At 43.4% G+C, this 21,741-nt stretch overlaps 1 protein-coding gene and 1 long non-coding RNA gene across 11 annotated transcripts in view; one reads left to right on the plus strand and one right to left on the minus strand.

Annotated features, from left to right (window-relative positions):
• Positions 1 to 21,741, plus strand: part of LOC308596132 (uncharacterized protein) — a 270,729-nt gene that overhangs the window by 138,712 nt on the left and 110,276 nt on the right. For all 5 annotated transcript variants that reach the window (XR_014012332.1, XR_014012333.1, XR_014012334.1 and 2 more), the window contains one exon: positions 10,108 to 10,231. Coding sequence is in view for 2 of the 5 variants with exons in the window: in XM_081210967.1 (XP_081067093.1) it covers positions 10,108 to 10,231 (124 nt within the window). In the remaining 3 variants the exon portion in view is untranslated. The remainder of the gene's footprint in view (positions 1 to 10,107; positions 10,232 to 21,741) is intronic.
• Positions 1 to 21,741, minus strand: part of LOC308596139 — a 231,686-nt gene that overhangs the window by 8,960 nt on the left and 200,985 nt on the right. For all 6 annotated transcript variants that reach the window (XR_014012350.1, XR_014012351.1, XR_014012352.1 and 3 more), the window contains 2 exons: positions 11,423 to 11,538; positions 3,214 to 3,356 (listed from right to left, as the gene is read on the minus strand). This is a non-coding gene — a long non-coding RNA (uncharacterized lncRNA). The remainder of the gene's footprint in view (positions 1 to 3,213; positions 3,357 to 11,422; positions 11,539 to 21,741) is intronic.

Consider the following 21,741-nt stretch of genomic DNA (forward strand, 5'->3'; position numbering starts at 1 on the left):
TACCCTGCTGTTGAAAGAATTGCAATGGCTGGCCATTAGCTGCAGGGCTAAGTTCAAGCTGATTTTGGTATATGAATGCCTGTACAGCTTTGGACCAGATACATGAAAGATCATCTCACTCCTTAAATGCCCATTTCATCATTGTGCTCTGCAGGTGAGGGCCTTCTGCAGATAACATCTTATCAGGAGATCTGCTCTGTACAATGTTGGAGTCTGGCCTTTAGTGACCTGCCCCTTGGAATCAGCTCCCCTTGAATATTAGACAGATACTATTGCTATTGTCTTTTCAGCACCTGCGGAACACCTTCCTATCTCAACAAGCCTTTTAAGCCAGGGGTGTCAAAACTTTATTCAAAGAGGGCCAGATTTGATGAAGTGAACAGGTGTGACGGCTGACCAAAGTTGTTGAGATTTTTTAAGTATTTAACCCTGAAGTTGTGGAGCTTTTTTTAGGATTGAAGTTGTTGTGCTTTGGGGGGTATTTCCCCCCAAAGTTTGTATTTGATATCCCACTTTATCACTACCTTAAGGAGTCTCAAAGTGGCTAACAATCTCCTTTCCCTTCCTCCCCCACAACAAACACTCTGTGAGGTGAGTGAGGCTGAGAGACTTCAAGAAGTGTGACTAGCCCAAGGTCACCCAGCAGCTGCATGTGGAGGAGCGGAGATGCTAACGTGGTTCACCTGATTAGGAGTCTACCGCTCTTAACCACTACACCACACTGTTCAGCATTTTTGGGGATTGAAGTTGTTCAGCTTTTTTCAAAATTTTACACCAGGAAATAAACTGCCACAGGGGCTGGATTAAATCGACCAGTGGGCCAGACTTTGAACATGCCTGCTTTTAAGATGAGATCTTTCCCAGACTAGGAATTGTTTTGAATATTTATTTTATTGCTTTATCACTTGTTGCTTTCTGCCCTGGGCTTCTCGTGGACGATATAAATTGAATAGCTAACTAAATAATACATAAAAAAGAAAGAGGCAGATGAGTGTGATTTAAAAAAAGATCAAAGTACTAAACAAACTGCATTTTTATGGGTTGCTCCACCCCTTCCTTTTAACCTACCACTATTTAAAGTAATGTAATTAAATATTTACTAAGTTGCCTTAGACAGGTAAAACAATATTTCAAGTTTCACTTTTTCTCAACCTCCTCCTAAACCCCCCCCCCACAACTGACTTTATTTACAAAGCAGAAATAAAGAATTATAATCACTCTAACGTCCAAAGCCATTCTCATTAACTTCAAAAAAGCATTTCAGACTCAGGCAGGAAGTTTTAATTCTATGCATGCATTTTCCTCAGCTCTTTCATAAACATTCTGCTTATCTGCATAATAACCGTAACAGGGTGCTAAGGCTGAACTAAATGCTGTGGTGCTGATTCCTGTCTTAGAACACGAGCTGTTGCCAAGCAGGTGCAAAGTGGAGGTTGCTGGGAAGCCGGGTGCAAATAAGCTGAAGGAATCCACCTGCATTGTAATCTTGGAAGAGCCAAAGATCACATGCACACCACACATCTAAAGCGTATTTGTACCACTTTAACAGCCATGGCTCCTTCCCCTCAAAATAATACTGGAAACTGTAGTTTTTACCCTCAAAGAGCTAAAGTTCCCAGCACCCTTAACAAACTCCCAGGATTCTTGGTATAGGGGAGCCATGTGCTTCAGATGCATGGTGTAGATGTGCTCAAAGTTAATTTCTCAACCATGATGGTCAGATAAATTCCCTTAATAGGAACAGGCCGGTCCTACTATTAGGCCGAGTAAGACAGCTGCCTCAGGCGGCGAATGCTGGGTGAGCAGCGCAGTAGCAGTGTGGTGTTGGAAGGCAGAACTGTGTGTGTCATGTGGCATTGCCTGCATCCCCTAAGCTAGCCTGCTAGCCTGCCCACTTCTGAATTGCCACTAGTCAGCTGGCCACAGAGCACTTAGTTTCTGTTGCGGGGGGAGGAATTGGGGACATGGAAGAAATGTAGTACGCTGCAAAAAAGTCTGGCTGGCTGGAATCCTGATCCAGAGCACTTTGCGCTGTCAACATTTTATTGCAAGTCCCATTTGTTTACTAGTGTATGCTCAAGACAAATATAGTTGAACTGAACCCTTCTAATAAGCACACCCAACATGTAATAATAGATATTAGACACATAATGGTCACATATACAGGCTTAAAACGTGAAGGGGGATCAGGGTGTGTCTTCAGTACCTTCTAGACAATATTTTAATCTAAATGATACATAAACCGAGTAATTTGAGCATTTGTGAAACTGAAGCCTGGCCGTAATTATTCTAAGCCATCTGAAGCTCATCTTGAATGTTGCTTTCTGGCTAAGAAGGATGAACTGCTAAGCTTCCCCCCTCCCCTTATATATTTTTTTCATTTAGGAAATTGAGATTTAAAATCCTCCCAGATGACTGAATAGGGTGATCTGGCTGATTAATTGAGGAAAGAAGCAATATATGCTAGACCTCGAGAGGAAGGGAGGAAGAGAAAGAAGATGACTGGCTAGAAAAGACTAGATTTCTGAACAGAAATAAGTAAAGGGCTGCATTTGCACGTCAGTTTATTTCATTTCTCTAACTGTTAATTTCCACATTATAGTTGAACTTTAACATGACCCCAAGAGCCACTTCCAGAAATCTAGCAGCATATAGTGGAGGTTTAGCACTTATTGGTGTGTTAATTACTTCCAGGAAGAAGAAGAAAAATCTGTTTGCAACCCTGTTAACCCAGAAAATTGTGGGAGTAAAGTGATGAAATTTGGGGCAGTGTGCCAGAATCTAGTTCTTTCCTGCCATTTTTCATGTGTGAATACTGGGTGAATAGAAGCACATATGTGTGGAAAGGCTGAGGAGTAGCGATGTTGTCTGGTGGCATTCATTGCTGTGTCACACCACACGACTGGTGTGGCTTATATTTAGCATGAGAGATCGGTATATCAGTGGAAAAGCCATCGTTCCACAGTGCAAACAGCACTGCAGTGTGCAAGAAACATTAGGAAATAGAACAGAAGCACTAGCATAATAATTGGGAAAACTAACACAATATTTCTCATGTCTGAATGATCCAAGGTGCACCAAAAACTGCCCCTTTCTTCTGAGGGTTCTTTGTTCCCCCCACAGAGATGGGAACCCCTTTTCATCTCCTTCTGAGTGAAGTGGGTGAATGTAAAGAAAAATGGCAAGGTTTGGAGTTGAAGGTTTGGTGTATACCTTACTCAAGAGCTGCATAAGACTACAAGTGTTTTTCATTGTTTCTGTTGCTTGAGGAACAGTCATGACTCAGTGCTCTGGGTGTTGAAGTTTCACAGGTTCAATCCCTGGGTAAGGACTGGGAATGTCTCCTGCTTGAAACCCTTAAGAGATAACATCTGTCAGCACAGGCAATACTGAGCTATATGGATCAATGGTCGGATTCACCATACGGCAGTATCCTACACTGCTGTTTTCCTTCCTTTGAGCTTCTCAGACTGCTTGCCAGCAGCACAAGGGACTGCAGCTGTCTAGCCTCGCTGCAGCACTTTCAGAAATGTCCCTGAGAAGATGTTACATCACAAAACCTTCCCATGAGAACAGCCAGAGGGATAGGCTCCAGGCTTAACAACAACAACAAAAGTTTCAAGGAAGGAGCGTCCTTTTCCATTTACAAAACCTTGTCCCAGACCTTGTCATGGTCTTTCGTGTTGTAATTACTTCCAGATTAATCTCCTGTAATGTGTGTTCTACGTAGGGCTGCCCTTGAAAAGGGTCCAGAAACGTCCACTGACACAAATGCTGTATGTTGACCACAGTGAAGTATTTTGACCATATTATTATTGTTTGATCTACACAGGGTGACAGCTTGTTTTCTGGTTCCATTCAAGGTGCTAATCTTCACCTTTAAAGCTCTAAATGGGTAGGGACCTGGGTATCTTAATGACCACTTTCCTCCACAAATCCTATCCTGTCACTGTCTAAGGTACGGCAGTGGTACCTTGGTTCTCAAACAAAATCCGTTCTGGAATTCTGTTCCAAAACCAAAGAGTTCCCAAACCAAGGCACGCTTTCCCATAGAAAGTAATGCAAAATGGATAAATCCGTTCCAGACTTTTAAAAACAACCCCTAACACAGCAATTTAACATCAATTTTACTATCTAACGAGAACATTGATCCATAGAATGAAAGCAATAATCATTGTACTGTACTATAAAATAAATAAGACAGTATTGTAGATGATAAAAATAAAAATTAATGTTTTTTCTTACCTGCACTGATGATAGTCACTGTTTGGATGGGGGGCTTTTATCTGTTTCCCCAGCCACCCAGATCAATCAATCAGTAGCCAAACTGGGTTCCACACATTCACAAAAACAAATTAACTGAAAAAGCCTCAAAAACAAAAATGCAAAATAAATAGCAAAAACAAAAGCACCAAACTTAATCTATTCCGGAAGTCCGTTTGACTTCCGAAATGTTCAAAAACTAAGGCACAGCTTCTGATTGGTCAAGGCACCCTGGAAACAATAGCTGACAGCCACATTGGACGTCCGGCTTCCAAAAAACATTCAAAAACCAGAACACTTCTGTGTTTTTTGAGTTTGGGAACCAAGGCGTTTGAGAACCAAGGTACCACTGTACTCCAGATTCTTTAACCACAAAAAGCTTGGCAGCTAAAGGCTAGGGGGCTTTTTCTGTTCTGGTTCCCCCCATCCCAGTGCAAGGTCTTTCCTACTGAGATCACACATGCCATTGTTTTAGGTGGCAAACAAAAACTTGCCCTTTGAAAAAAGGGCTTTTCTGTTTCGACTACTATTCCCAGAGAGTGGGCTGTAGTCGACTAAGTTTTGCTCAAAGCAGTTGAAATTAATGGTCCTAAATTAATTGTGTTCATTAATTTCAGTGCGTCTACTGAGTATGAGTAATGCTGGATACAACTCACAGTCATTGTTTTTGGTTTTTAATAGCAAAATTAGGATTCTGTGTTGGCACATAAATGTGGATGTTTATTGTTTCATCTGCTGCCTTGAGAAATAAGCAGGAGATACCTTTAAAGGGACGCGGGTGGCGCTGTGGGTAAAACCTCAGTGCCTAAGACTTGCTGATCGTAAGGTCGGCGGTTCGAATCCCCGCGGCGGGGTGAGCTCCCGTCGTTCGGTCCCAGCTCCTGCCCACCTAGCAGTTTGAAAGCACTCTTAAGTGCAAGTAGATAAATAGGCACCGCTTTATAGCAGGAAGGTAAACGGCGTTTCCGTGTGCGGCACTGGTGCTGGCTTGCCAGTTGCAGCTTCGTCACGCTGGCCACGTGACCCAGAAGTGTCTTCAGACGGTGCCGGCTCCCGGCCTCTTGAGCGAGATGAGCGCGCAACCCTAGAGTCGGTCACAACTGGCTCGTACGGGCAGGGGTACCTTTACCTTTACCTTACCTTTAAAATATTTTTTTTGAAATGAAAAACCTTGCAAATAAGGGGAAATAAGCTAAATAGCACCTAGGATTGATAGATCTATATGAATCTCATATTTTTATATGTGGTGCTTTTCCTAAGTATTTCTTAACAAAAGCCCCAGTACAAAAATACAAATCGAAAAAGCGTTATTACTCTCTTATTGCAAAAGGGAGTGGCAGTGGCAGATGAGTTTCAATGCCTGCTGAATTTTAATTAATTATTATTATTCGCTGTAAGAACAAAAGAAGTCATACTTCCCCCTGGACTTTTCAACATTACTTTCACCTTTATTCACATTGCCCAACATTTATTCTTCATTGGAGATCATTTATGAAAAGCTAACAAAGGATGGAGATGGGAAGAAATGGTAGATCCAGCTGCGTAGTTGTAGTTCTAGCTGATCATAAATACAGCACACACATACAGACATGATTTACAGGAATGTAACATGTCAGTTCTTGAATGCTTGCAATTATTCAAACCAGGCCAAACCATTGAATTTGCAGAGATGAAACCATCGTTTGATTTCACTTTCCCAATATTTCATGGATTTCCACAATCCTGTGATGTCTAAAGTTCTTCAACCTTGAAATTAAGTAAGGTATTGATTTTGCTTATTTGTTTTGAGCTATAGTGAACCTGCAATTTATCAAATTGAGACTTGTTGTGGGGAGGGCATGGTTTTAATATTCAAGGGATCTGCATGCTTCTAAAGACCAGTATGAGATCCCAGTTTTTGCATGCCTGGTTTCACATTTATATTGACTTTGAGAAGAATGTTATTAACTAGTGTTGGGGCAGTCATGCTGCTATTCCCCCCTCCCCCCCATTGCCCCCCATGGCAGAAAAAAGGCAAATGGAAGAATATGATTAACTTCTGGCACTCCCATCTCTACACACTGTCCTCCAAACTCTGACGTAGTTCTCTAAAGACTTACCGTATTTTTCGCCCCATAAGACGCACCGGCCCATAAGACGCACCTAGATTTTAGGGGGGGAAATGAAGGAAAAATTTTTTATTTCCCCCCCAGGTGCGCTGCGCTACACCAGGAGCTTGGGGCGTGCGGAGCTCAGCGCGCCCCAAGCTTCTGCGTGCCGGCAAGGTCTCCGCTGCCGCCCCAAGCCTTGCGCACCCAGCGGGACCTCCTGCCGGGTGCGGGAGGCTTGGGGCGGCAGCGGACTGCTTGCCGGCATGCAGAAGCTTGGGGCGCGCTGACCTCAGCACGCCCCAAGCTTCTAGGTGCGCGCAAGCAGTCCGCTGCCGCCCCAAGTCTTGCGCACCCTGCCTTCAGGGCGCCCGACGCTCCGAGAAGCAGGCTGCTATCCGCAGCCTAGACATCCCTGCGGGTCCTCCCACAGGGCTGCCTGGGCGGCGGAATGGTTCCCGAAGCGTCGGGCGCTCTGCCTTCAGGGCGCTCGACGCTGTGAGAAGCAGGCTGCTATCCGCAGCCTAGGCAGCCCTGTGGGACCTCCCACAGGGCTGCCTGGGCTGCGGAATGGTTCCCGAAGCGTCGGGCGCTCTGCCTTCAGGGCGCTCGACGCTGCGAGAAGCAGGCTGCTATCCGCAGCCTAGGCAGCCCTGTGGGACCTCCCACAGGGCTGCCTGGGCTGCGGAATGGTTCCCGAAGCGTCGGGCGCTCTGCCTTCAGGGCGCTCGACGCTGCGAGAAGCAGGCTGCTATCCGCAGCCTAGGCAGCCCTGTGGGACCTCCCACAGGGCTGCCTGGGCTGCGGAATGGTTCCCGAAGCGTCGGGCGCTCTGCCTTCAGGGCGCTCGACGCTGCGAGAAGCAGGCTGCTATCCGCAGCCTAGGCAGCCCTGTGGGACCTCCCACAGGGCTGCCTGGGCTGCGGAATGGTTCCCGAAGCGTCGGGCGCTCTGCCTTCAGGGCGCCCGACGCTGCGAGAAGCAGGCTGCTATCCGCAGCCTAGGCAGCCCTGTGGGACCTCCCACAGGGCTGCCTGGGCTGCGGAATGGTTCCCGAAGCGTCGGGCGCTCTGCCTTCAGGGCGCCCGACGCTCCGAGAAGCAGGCTGCTATCCGCAGCCTAGGCAACCCTGTGGGACCTCCCACAGGGCTGCCTGGGCGGCGGATATCTTCCTGAAGCCTGGAGAGCGAGAGGGGTCGGTGCGCACCGACCCCTCTCGCTCTTCAAGCTTCAGCGAAAGCCTGCATTCGCCCCATAAGACGCACCCAGATTTTCCCTTCATTTTTGGAGGGGAAAAAGTGCGTCTTATGGGGCGAAAAATACGGTATCAGTCAGGTGTAGTCTAATAGTTAATCAGAGAGCAAACTGTGATATGTTTACATGCCTTCCTGATTGGTGCTGTTGGTGGGGAGATCAATGGCTGAGTTGAAATAATTGAAAGTGTTTTGTGAACATGTGTCATGGTCAAAAAGCACCTCCTATTTGGGAGTATTCCCAGCGATTATCTTCTCTCTCAGTTGCTTTTGTTTATTTGCAATGATGTCATAAGGCAAAAAAATTGGCTACATACGGTAGCATTGTGGCTTTGTGCTATTCACTATGTAATCCCTGATTGGCTGGGACCATCCATGTAATTGTATCTACAAAGGTTTGTCAGCATCAACACTTCCCACAGAACCTCCAGTGAAGTCTGCTATGAGCCAGAGAGCAGAGAAATCAAATAGCCCTAGAAGTAGGTTACAGCCATTCCAAAACTTCAGATATATGTACTGGGATAATGATGGCTGCATCCTCATGCCCACAAAAGACAGGGACTGTGGAATAAGCTATTTATGCCACATTCCCAATTATAGACTGGGTGGAGCACACCATAGCAAGCTCCTTCAATGCTGGTGGACTACAACTGCTGGCCATTAACTAGGCTGGCTGAAGCTGATGGGAGTTGGACTCTTAATAACACCTGGGTGGCAATGCATTGAGTGTCCCCGGCTTAAAAGCTTCAAGGGTGGGGCCAGGTTAGGGAATTTAAGGATGAGTGGGATCTGATAGAAACTGGAAATTGGTATTTTTGTTATCTAACAAAATTTACATGGCACTTGATGGTAGTAAAGCCGGTAACAAGTATTAAAATGATCAATAAAAACAGTTTAAAACAACTAAAATATTTAAAAATAATTAAAATGAATAGTGAAAGAGATTAAAACATGCCAGCTTCTGCATGCCTGGATAGACATGCCTAAACAAACATTTAATTCAAAGCCCCTGACCTTTTCATTTTTCTTTTTTACACTGATAATAAGGATCTCTGAACCACACAGCAGTGAGGCATATTTACCCTAGGTTTGCTGAGTTCCTGGAGGCCACACACCTATTCCTAGGGGAATCTATGTCGTATTAGGTAATAAAAAAGCCACTTTGTTATTACTTAGCCTGTGTTTAGAGTTCAGCTGTGTCACCTCTCTCTCTCTCTCTGCCTCTGTCTGTCTCTCTCTCTGTATGTGTGTGTGTTTAAAAAATTGTGTAATGCAGAGCCAAAGCAAAATGTACCCTAAATCATGCCTCTGTTAAAAAAAGAGAGAAAGAAGTGCATACAACAAATTCTCATTCCTCCCTGTTCCAATGTTTGTAGAGAATTTAGTTTTGTACTCCTGGCAAAATATGGCAGGACAAGGGGCAATTGACCAGGAGAGCAAGAGTGTCCCTGGGGCTGCATTAATTTCTTCCTACTTGACCCACGACATCAAAAGAAGCAGGGAGCCCTGTAATCAGTCCAAGCCCCTCTCACTTCCTAAGTGTGACAAAGCAGTAGTAGCAAATACACGCTCTCTGCACCCTGGGGAGGTGAGGGTGGGAGTGCAGCTGATTGCATATTTATATGGAAGGGAGTCATGAAGGATGGGGAGAATGCAGAGAGAGGAGTGCTTTCCCAAATGCTTTCTATTGAGACACAGCCCTTATCTGTTTACTGATGCCCACAGCCTTGTTTCCATAGATAGCCCTGTTTTGTGATCGCAAAGCATCAACGATGGCAGGAAAAGATTGGACCTGATGCCATATGTGGAAACTAATTTAGTAAGAAATTGCACAGCGACAAGGCAATGATGCTTTATTCTAAATGGCAGATGCCTCATTAGTGATGATTTATTTAGATGACCTTCTCAGAGTGATGCCAATTCTCTCCCTTCTTCCCAAGCCCCCCTCCCCTCTCCCGGCTCACTGCGAAATATTCCTTAGGAAGCAGAAGGAAGCACCTCTCATCTAAAGCTCAAACTGGCTTAACCTTTCTGTTCCAAAACATTTCAGTAACACAGTAATTCATAAGGTTTTGCATCGGGTTTAGACACTGCGACTAAAATTTACAATGTGTATGAAACCCTGAACAGGAGCAATGTTTTCCTGCATGTCTCATTTGTAAAACATACATTTTCTTGGTGTTGCTTTAATCTTAAGACTGGGACTAGCTGAGTAAAAGGGTTGCTAGAGACGTGCAACACAGTCAGAAAGGCTTGTGTCATAAGGTGTGTTTTGGACATTACCCAACGACCACACAAAATATCATCATTCGACTTTGGGGTGGAAGTTGAACATTAGCAAAAGGCATTTGGGAGAGCGGAGAAATTTCCCAGTGAAAGTCAGCATGTCCTACTGGCTTCCTGAAATGTTAGAATTATCAGGAAATGCCAACATTCACAGAGTTTCTGACATTTACCAAAATGTATTTTGATTGCGTTTTTTGTTCTGCTTTGTTTTGTTCTAGAATGTGGCAGGCCTTGGAGGGAAAGGGACATACACAGCCAGTTTGGGCTCAGAGACAGAAGGTCCATGTGTCCTTTTGTGGGCTGGAGCCCCTAAAGGACAGCATTGCAGTCAACCACTAGCAGGTAGGATACTCCTGACATTTGTTTATAAAGGGGTCTAATTGCCATATTTATATTCAACATGACTGAAGGTAAGTAGTAAGGGAGCAAAGGTTGCCCATCGCAGGATTTCAAAGCTATCTAATATTTTTCTCTTAATTAAAAATTTTCCCTGAAGGGAGTCATGTCTTTTGACATGTTACTCATAAGTTTTGATAGGCATTATCTTCCTTAGTAATGGTAACAGAACATGCTGTCAGTATTACTGGGTAATGTTGCTATCCCTACGGGGGACCCGATCCCTGGTGTCATTATCATATCTTGTTTTATTCAGAAACACCTTCAACAGAACCACAACAAACTGTTATATAAAGGCAATAATTAGCACTGGATCAACCGTTTGCATTTTCACATCAGTGATTTCTCTCTCCCTCTGGAGCAAATGTTTGTTGCTATGGTCTTATTTTTTAATTTACACTGCAATACCCAACTTGAAGTTAGACTCCATGTGGCATTTCAACTTGGCAGATAAATATATGAATATACACAAACACATCAGGTGTATTAATTTAAGAAACAACATCATGCTTGATTGGATATATTGGGCATGAGGAACTGGATCCAACCAGTGAATTGGAGTCTGATCTTCCTTAAACCCTGTGGGCCAAGTTTGATGGGTGGGTGGAGCTGCTCACCAGTCACCTGACTTCACAATGATGTCGGGGCTAGCAAAGCACTGGGCAGTGTGCTATGCAAGCGTGTAAAATGTGGTCCATTGAGCTTTGACCGGTTTGGATGTGGAGCTTCTGGGATCCTGCAGCAGGTGCTGCAATTATGAAGTCCAATGGAAGGAGAGAGGCGAAGGGGACACCAGATTTTGGCATCACAGTGTGCTACTGAAATTTGAGGTGCCAAAGTCTGCCACTGATTGTTGGGGCTTCTGTACACAGTGCTATGCAAAAATGGGCCACCTAAGGTCATTCTGGCATCAGGTTATTGCTCTAGAAAGTCATGGCTCTGTGTAGCTCTGTGTGGCCAAGCTGGAGGGAGCCTGCAACCCATGTGCTCCATTTGGCAAGCAAGACTGTTTTTGTCAAGAAAAGTTTCCCATATTTTCTCTGCCACTACATAATACATGTACTACATTACTGCATTATTGGAACAATTTCTTGTGCTGCACATTGGGATAGCTGTCTTTGTGCTAATTCTACCTACTTTTCTGTGTTATTTGGATGTATGGTTTCAGCATCTCAGTATGAATTAGCCTAGTCTGGCACTGAAGTCAATCTGTTTGCATTCCAGCATCTCATATTGTGCAATAACCCAATGATCTGTATAGACAAACAGAGCAACGTACCCTATCAGCATATTGTTCATATTATTGACACTCTTGGAAAATAACTTACAAAAGTTGACTAAGTCTGTTGTTTTGAGATGCTCGCCTGGGTTGTGCATCACTCAGTGTTTTGATATTAGGTGGCCACATTCTGCCTCAAGATGGGGGACCTTTTAAGTTGCATAACCTTCTCGTGAGGCTACAACTGCTAATTTGGTGTTTAATTATCTATATTTCACACTGTTTATTTGACAACGCTTAGATTAATTTCTCTTTCCAAGCAAATCACATTTAGGGATGCATTTGCATATCTTGATTGCGGTTTAATGCCCTGGCTATCACAGTGGGTTTTTTTCTTTTCCGAGAAGAGTACTTAAAAAAAAAAAGGAAACAGGGAATGGTTTCACATTACTGCATTGCAGATTGCTGGATGGACATACTTTTATTTGAACGAAGAATTAACTTGACCATAATAAGGATAATATTTTGACAATCTGCAACCTTCTTGGCTTTATGTGATTAAATATTCCAGTAAATGTTGCTGCCCTTGGCTTCATTGGTAGGAAGAGAAAGATATAAATTTAATAAAATATTCAATAAATAAGTGAAAATAAGGCTATATATGCATGTGTGTGTGCATGCACATGCATATACTACAATCATGCATTTCAAAATGGAAGGCAGAGCAATATTACTAGATCAGAGGGAACTATACCCAAGCACTGCCATTCTGTCATTAGCAGGGTAGAAGATGAAAGGAGAGTGGATTTTCATCTTTTCTTTCCCTGCTTTTGGCCTCCCCCTGCATTCACTTTTAAGGAGGTTTTCTCCAGGACAATACCAATACTAATACCAATAATAATTTTATTATTATCCCACCCATCTGACTGGGTTTCCCCAGTCACTCTAGGAGGCACTTTCTGTTCTACACCAGGGGATTGGTCCAGAGTTTGGGGAGCACCAGCACCAGTATTTTCAATGCTGGCTAAGAGGGTGTGCTTCTAAGGATGGATCTCCTCCTCTGAGAGTAGCCTTCCTACTCTGCTCAGGGTACATCCACACTCCTGCTTGCCCCCATCACCTCCCCCCGGAAAACCTGCTGCTTACTGCTGGATCAGAGCAAACGTCAGTCGGGTTTTCTGGGGATTTTCTCCGATCCAGTGCTAAAGAGTGAGTTTTCTGGGGGAAAGCAGTGGGGCAAAGACAAAACTGCTCAGACTTATGCCTAGAAAGCATGGGGCAAGTGGAAAATTGCCCAGACATAGGAGCAGCAGAAGTGTGGAGAAGCCTTCAGAGGGAGAAATATTCTGAATACCACAGGATGCCTTTGCAGGGACCTTTGGGATTGTGCCCTAAGCCTTTGGAATGGAATTGTTGCCTTTGAGAGCATTTGGGTCCAAAAGCAGGCCATCAATATAAGAAACCCAGATCCACACATGTTATATAATTATATGCATTTGCAGACATTCAACACACATTAATCCATTGAATCGGAACTCTTACACAGTTAATGATTGCACCCATAAATCTATTTTTCAGTTTCATGCAGCCACAGTTCAGAGCTCATTGCTGGCTAAAGAAGATGGAGTTTTTCCAGTATCCTGTGTCCATTTTGCATACTACTTTTATGCCCACATGGGATGATTGTCCTTTCTCTGCCTCAGTAAAAAACAACAACAAACCACTTTGCTCCTCAACTCCACCCACTCTTTAGGGCTCTTCTGATTCATGCACATTTCCAGAAGATACACATTCTCTTGAATGTAGGAGAGTCAATCTCCTGGGAACAGTCTGCAGTAGTCTTTATGATAACAAGACCCAATATTTCCCATTCAGATGGAGACAGCTTCTAAACACTATAAATTGCACAGCACCACAGAATACAACATGCACAACTGAATATATTTGAGGCAGAAAATTTCCCCCGCTATGATTTTCTTTTATGATATGAAAACATTTCCCCTGTAAACATTTTTGGTTTGAAGCTAAAATAGGATGGAGATCACATAGTCCAGAGTTAATACAGACACTGCATAGACACATGTACATACCCCATTTAATCAATGCTCTGCAGCTGTTCCCCCATAAGAGGAAAAGGACAACTAAGATCCAACTATAAAATATGATCCTTGAGAATTTCTGTGCACAACCTTTTAAAATAAATATTGTTTGAATTATCATCCTAAACTTGCATGCAAATACACAACAAGAGAAATATGACAGTTTATGAGAAGCTACTATGAGAGTATTAGACTGTTTACCAATGTTTTTATGGGCAATTGCCACAGTTTCACAATACTTCATATAGAGCAAACGCTAAAAGACCTGATGTAGGCACATGTTTTTCAATTCCAAATTATAAAGTGCTTTAAAGTTTGTGGGAATCAAAACTTTAAAGTTCAATCAATCAGTTGTCTGGAATATATTGTATACTTCTTTTATACCTGATCATGATTAGCAATATGTATGCATATGTGCTGTTATGAACTCCTTAAATTAAGCAAAATGAATCACTTTGTTGCTTGAATCGTCTTGTTGCACGGAGCAAATAAACTAAGCCTCATGTGTCTGAACATGCAAACAACAAGCGCACCGGGGAGGAGGAATCATATCTGCAAGCTTGGTGCCTGCCTGCACGCTTGCTCATCTGCAGTGCCTCTCGGTGTGCATAAACTAAATGTGTAGGTTTGAATGTGTGGCTGAGGCCCATGCTTGCAAGGACTCTTGGTATCATGTATGAGCCTTTACATGTGCCCTTTGCAGAAGCAGCACAGGACAAGGCTTAACTCCAAATTTTAAACCCTTCTGTGTATATTCCAACTCTGAACCAGGTTCTTGTAACTCACTCTGCTTGTGAGGGATGGCTGTTTCCACCTGTCTAGCTCCCAACCACCAGTTCTGAGAGCTTTCCTAGGGCAGCTGTTTCCAGGAGAACGCTCTAGGCAGAGGCAAGAAACCTTGGGGAGAGAGCATCTGATTGTTTGGAAGTCAAAGTGCTGTGCAGAACTCCATTGTTGCACACTGTGGTTTGAAGAGCTGGCAATTAGCTGATCATTGACACTTCAAAGTGGCATCCCGAGCTCTTTGCAAGAGGTTCACAAATAAACCTGCACTGTGCTTTGAGGTCCCAGAGATCAGCCAGCTTCAGCACTTCAGAAGCCAGGTGTGCAAAACTTCTGAAAGCTCAAGTGTAGAGCCTCTTGAATATCAGACAATTGTCGGTTCTTCAGAAGCCCCTTTGGACTCAGCCCAGCTGCCCTTTTACCTGCCCATTCCTGATGATGTCAGTGACCAGCAGGTGCATGTGGCTTGGCCAAAGTAGTCAGGTGACCCATTTAGGTCCACAGGCTGGAGGCACCTCACCCCTGATCTATACATCCAGCGGGGGGGGGGGATTGTACTATGCCCTCAATAGCAGCAGTCACCTCACATTCATCCCAGTTGGGTGGACACCATGAGCAGAATGAAGGGGCCATTGTTGGGTGAGAATTATAAAGCCCAACTGTCTCTGTCCATGTGTGGCAATGCAGGGTATAGCACAAGATCAGTTCATCCATAGTTGGTGGTGGACACAGTGCCTTCCTCCACTGATGAAGCAAGCACAGGAGAAAGGGAGGAGAGCCTTTGTTTTTGTTACTTGTGAGAAGAAACAGAAGGAATCCAGTGAGATTGCCACTAGTATCTTAATTGTTTTCCCATGTTATATGACCATGTGATAATGATAATGATAACTTTTTTGTACCCCACCCATCTGGCTGGGTTTCCCCAGTCACTCTGTGGCTTCCATAGTTCATGTACTGCTGAGTTCCATTTCAAAGCATGAATGTTCATTCCTAAAACTGTTGCTCTTCTGCGTAATGCGTCTACCCACCTCCATCTTTCCTGTTTTCAGCATTCTCTTTCAAAAGCAAGGGAATTAAAAGGATGATGAGCAAAATGGGTTTTGTTGTTGTGCTCACCCAATTTTGGCTGCTTTAGTTTTCAGTTTAATGCTTGCAGAGGAAGGCTGAATGGATTTAATTAATGTGTCTAAAATTATGTATTTCAATAGCTATAAACAAATGTACTTGCATTTATTAATATAAAAAGCTCTGCAAATGGCTGCTCTTTTGATTGTAGCAGTATCAGAAAATTAAAGTAATGATACACTGTGATTAATTGATTCAGGATGGGTTTTGTTGAGTAATTTTGTGCTTAATGAGGTTCCATCTATTCAATTTCGTTTTCCATTTCCACTTGTTTCACTCCTGGTCTTCCAGAAAACATGAATTTTTAGAAAAAGCAATGAATAATGTTATAAAAGATATATTGCTGACCACAGAGGCTTGTGTTTTAAAAAAATAACTCACCTTTTCAGTGTGAAGCTGAAGCATGTTAAATGCTTTAGTCAGTGCTTTTTTCTTAAAAAGATGTTTAGGGGTACTCTCATTTTCCTACTCATATCGAAATACTGCCCCTTAATGAGACCAAACTTAGATTCACAAAATGTTTAGGGGTATGCGTACTCCTGCGTCCCCCCAGAAAAAAAGCACTGGCTTTAGTCCTTCGGAATTAGTTTTCTTAAAACCTTAAGAGCATCAGATAGTCAATTAATAGAGCATGGATACATTATGAAGGGAGGGGGGGAGAGGAGTATACATTGAAGATATGTTAACACTACAAAAAAAATGTAAATTTTTGCCATCTTGCGTCAAAATGGCATCCACTTGTATCCAAACATAGATGAAAACATGTGCCTTAATCGAAGGAACCATAATGAAAAATTTGGTTATGATATCTTGAGTGGTGTCTAAATACAAAGCAAACAGAAAACTTTCCAAAGCACACAGTAAATGTTCAACTCTTTTTTGTTCAGTCAGAAAGTAGGAGCAGGAGCAAGAGTCACATACTCCTCTGACCCTCAGGTTTTTTAAATGAAAAACTAATCAAAGTTTCTATTGGGTTCAGTCCATCTTATGGAACTCGGCTTCCCCCACTTTGGATTTTGTGCAACCAAAAAGGAAAGTCACCTTGGCTTTCTGATAGCAGGGAGAAATTTGCTCTCCCTTTTTATCCTGACAGAAAATCACTGCACTCTCCATTGCCCTGGCTATCACATGCACCGTGGCTTCAAAACCATCCAGCAGGAGATTGATTTCTGCAAATGGAATCAGGCTTATGGCAGATGGAAGTCATATCTTCCTGGCTGAATCTCACTCCTCTGTGTAAGCGATCCTTCTCACATGCGAAAACACATTAGCTTGGTGAGGACAGTGGGGAATTGAATCATGACATAATCCAGGGATATCTTCTGGAAGCAGAGGAAGTTACTTGGGCTAATGGATTGATTGATGAAGGCAAAGAAACCACAAATGAATATAAGAGATGTTCAAATTAAAAGAAAATTCAATTCACAGACTGAAGCAGCATTTAGATCACAGTCATGATCTCATGGAAAACAGGCAAAAGTCAGGAAGTCCTTCAGGCAAGAAAATGACCTGTTTCGACTCTAGGATTTCTCTGACTTGGCTTGGTCTATGCCAGAAGTATTAATGTTGCTGAAATGCAATTAGATATGCTCAGTATTAAATTGTGCACTATTCTAGGACATTTAGGCAAAGAGCTCAAGCACACTAACTTGAGAGTTTATGATGAAATCAAACAAGCTGAGCTACATGCTTAGAATTGTTGAATGGCACAGCTATTCTGATTTTAAGCAAACAGTGCCTAAAGCAAGATTGTATTTTACATATATGGAATACTGTTCATACTGTATATAGCAAATCACAGAAGCCTGTGCTATTTTTCTCTCTGCTATGGTTTCCACAGACTTGCTTTTAACATACAACATTCTACTAGTCAGTTCCCCACTTGCTTTCTGAAGCGGTGGTGTTCAGCGTACTGGTTTTTGCATTGGACTGGAAACTGAAAGAACAGGGTTCAATCCTTTGCTCGGCCATCACTGGGTGACCTTGGACCAGTCACCATCTCTTATCCTAATACCTCACAGGGCTGTTGTGAGGATACACTGGGGAAGAAGAGAACCTTGTATGCCACCATGAGCTCCCTGGAGGAAAGATGGGATATAAATGTGGTAGGTAGGTAGGTAGGTGGACCACGTGGTGTTTCTGAACACAGAGTTTGGCTCCAATACTGTGAGCTGAACAGGATTTCAAGTTGTGAGAAATCAACTTTCCAAAAGTAATAGGTAGGAGTGTGTGTGTGTGTATGTGCATGCAGGTACAACAAGTGTCAATATTTTATGTGCCTCTTGCTGTCTCAAATCTGGCAGTGGATATGGGTGACCCTGGAGCCACCATGGATTATTATGACCCCCCCCCCATTCCCACACCCCCTCAAACATCAAGACAGGTGCAGGAAGCAAGGGAGGGCCTATGACGCCATGGCTGTCAATAAGAGACCACATACTCTCTCTTTGTTTAGGTATACAAAATGGTCATGTGATCCAAACAAGGATTCCATTCCCCACCTTCAAATTCTCATTGATCATGGCAAAGCACTAACATCAGAAGCGTAAAAAGGGCTTTCGCTATCTCATGCTCCAGTGCTTCTAACATCCCACGCAGTTGTTTATGTGTCAGATTCAGCCGTGAAACTATCTGAAGGTCTTATCTAAACTGAAGAGCCAGCATGACCAAGGATGGCAGGAACAACTTGCAGATTGTCCTGGGGAGATAAAGGCAATCAAGGCTGCAGGGAAGGAGGAAGGACTGGGTATTAATAAATCTAAAGCCTGACACCCAAGGAGAAGAAAGAAGTGCTGTTGGTGAGAAATGGGCATGTGTCACCAAGTAACCAAGCAACCACAAGTGCAGGCAAACTCACCCACATCATTTCCTCAAATACCCTTCTTAATGTTTTCTGTTATGAAGCTTGCACAAAGAAGCTAACATTTTGGGGTGAAGGGGGAAAATCATTTCCCTTTCCTCAGCATTGAGCAGGTTCTGAACCATGTGCCTAATTAGGTCTAGCCAGCCCAAGCCGTGCCCACTCACCCCACACCTGATACCATATATGCCATCAGGTGTCAGACAGGTAAAGATGGAACAGGTAGGAGCCTTAGAGTGCATTCCTGATCGTTCTTTGGCAAACTGTGGTTTTATCTAGTGCCTTTAAATTTGGCACCAAATGCAAGCCTGGCAAAGATTGGTTCCACTCAGGAACTAATCCCTGCCAAAAGTGTGGGGCACTAGTAGGACCAGTGGTCAGGGATGATGGGAGTTGTAGTCCAACGACAGCTGGAGACCCAAGTTTGGGAAACTGCTTTAACTGTCCTTTGATGCCTCCTGGGGACATTGGCTCTTCCTTTTTATCCTTACAGGAGAGCACATGCCTTTCTCAAGACGCAGACGACAGGCTTTCATTAAGGAGAAGAGCACATCGGGGGCAGCTTATTTGCTTCATGCAGAGTGATCTATGCCATTCAATTACAGAACTTTCTCATCTGCCCTTGCTGCCCGCAGTCCTAAATAACTACCTTGTAATAGCAGGCTGTTATTTATGAGTGGCAAAAGGCACTAGTAAGTTTTGAAATGCTGTGTTCCACTGACATTTGCTCACTAAAAAAAATATTAAGAGAGAGAATGACTCAGAGGTTTTGAAAGCACACACACACACACACACACACACACACACACACACACTCACTCCTGATCAGTCTCCTGCCCTGAAGTCTGCTTCTTCTCTAGAACCCTCAGATTCTTTTAATTATCACTTCACCATTTCAATCTTTCCACATTGTTCCAATGCTCATTCATTAGTTGCGAATGACCGTGTCCCTTTATAAAACATCACAAAGCCTTAACCAAAAGCCCACTTGATGGCTCTGAATATTAGCAACGAAGAAGAAAATGACTGGCATGGATCATTCATCATTATTTCAGTGACTAAAGCCATTCTGCAGTAGACAGCTATTTAATGAATTCAATTTGATGGATGGATGAAAAAATATGTTAAGTGGGGAGCGACGAAGGTTCCGATCCTATGCACAATTACGGGGTGCTAAACACTATTAGACACAGTGAGGTGTAATTATGAGCAAAATTGCATAGGATTGGAGACAGAATTTGGAGACTAGATTCTTGAATTTTCTGCTTAATCAACCATTCTTTTTCTATGATTGTACATCAGTTGGTCACTGTGTGGTTAAGCAAAGCAAAAGAGATTAACATAGCACACAGCACATTCATGTGCAACAAAGAACATGTGTGATTTCTAATTATAGCCTGAACTGGTCATCAATTTGAATGGATGAGACAGTTTCATGTTATGAAATACCCTGCACAATTACAATTTTGACAGTGGCTCATTATTTCTTCAGCTTTGTATGGTTTAGAGTTGAATCAGTTATTTTCATCTCTATATTCCTTTGCTTATACAATTTCTCCTGCAAAAAACAGTTGATTGATTGCACACTGAATATTGTCTTACCTGTTTCTGGTAAATAGGCATTGTTCCTGTAAGAAACAATGCTAGCATAAAAAAGTGGTGTGTCCATTCTCCAAATTACAACCCTGATCACCTTCCAAGGGCTTGGAGTTGGATTACTTTTCCACCCAGTCCAGTCCTAGGATTCTGTGCTGCTTCATGGAGACGGAAAGTCTATAAACACTGAGGCATTAACCCAGTAGTTTTGGTACCCTTGGTTCTCTTGTGACTTTCATAGTATAAAATGTGTAGAATTAACAATTCGGGACAGTAGAATGTTGCAGCGTATGAGTACAGACAAGGGCTTGTTAGCCAGTTCTTGTTCTTTTGTGGGATTAGCAAACTGAGAGATTTCTCTTTGAAAGCATATTGAATGTTTTCAGGCCTAGTAGTTAATTGATTTCAAAAGCCATTTCCTGCACTATATTTTCCTCGGGACCATATGATGGCCAGATTTCAGAAAAGTACAGAAAAGCAGATGAAAACCAGAACTTAGTTTTGAAAGGAAGAAGGATCTGTTTGAATCAACTTTTGTGTGGGCGTGTATATTCCCTGGCAAAGCCTTCCCAGTATTTCCTTATGGATAATGGCTTCTGCATCATGCAGGGACACAAACTTTGGCTCAGGCCTCAGCAACTATTGCTACCTCCGTGGATTGCAAGTGTAAAATCTAGTGAGAATACCAGTTATGAGCTAAGCAGTAGAATCCCAAGGGACTTAAGGGAATGAGTGGGAAATAACTGTGGAATCTGACCCAGTCCTATTATTCAGCAGGGATGAAGCGTCCACCTCAGGTGTTGGGGTACAAAGCTTTGTGGGCCACATGGCCTGTTCTGCACAGCTAATCTACTTCCCTCAGGTGTGGTGGCCTGTGGCACCAGAACATTATTACTACTACTGCTGCTGCTGCAAAATTTTCCAAGGGGTTCAAAGTGATGTATATGGTTCTTCCGCACCCCCCATTTTATCCTCACTACCTACCCTGTGAGGTAGGTTCAGCCTGGAGAGGAGGAGGTTAAGGGGTGATATGATAGCCATGTTCAAATATATAAAAGGATGTCACATAGAGGAGGGAGAAAGGTTGTTTTCTGCTGCTCCAGAGAAGCGGACACGGAGCAATGGATCCAAACTACAAGAAAGAAGATTCCACCTAAACATTAGGAAGAACTTCCTGACAGTAAGAGCTGTTCGACAGTGGAATTTGCTGCCAAGGAGTGTGGTGGAGTCTCCTTCTTTGGAGGTCTTTAAGCAGAGGCTTGACATCCATATGTCAGGAGTGCTCTGATGGTGTTTCCTGCTTGGCAGGGGGTTGGACTCGATGGCCCTTGTGGTCTCTTCCAACTCTATGATTCTATGATTCTATGAGAGGCAGCAACTAGCCCAAGATCACCCAGTGAGTTTTTTGGTTCACTGGGGATTTGAACCCTGGACTCCAAGGTTTCCCAAAATTGGGTCTCCAGCTTTTGTTGGGACTACAACTCCCATCATCCCTAGCTAACAGGACCAGTGGTCATGGATGATGGAAATTGTAGTCCAAAAACAGCTGGAGACCCAAGTTTGGGATACCCTGTCCTAGTCTAACACTCTGACCATGCTGGGTATGATACAACTGGCAGGCTAGTGGGCTTCTGTATGGAATGAGAGCCATCTTATCCTTTGCTCAGGCAGAAAAATGCAATAGGCTGACCCTGAAAGGCAGTGTTCCCCAACCTTGGGCCTCCAGCTGTTTTTGGACTACAATTCCCATCATCCTTGACCACTGGTCTTGCTA

This window comes from Podarcis bocagei (assembly GCF_964188305.1).
Source record: "Podarcis bocagei genome assembly, chromosome: 10".
Classification (NCBI taxonomy): Eukaryota; Metazoa; Chordata; class Lepidosauria; order Squamata; family Lacertidae; genus Podarcis; species Podarcis bocagei.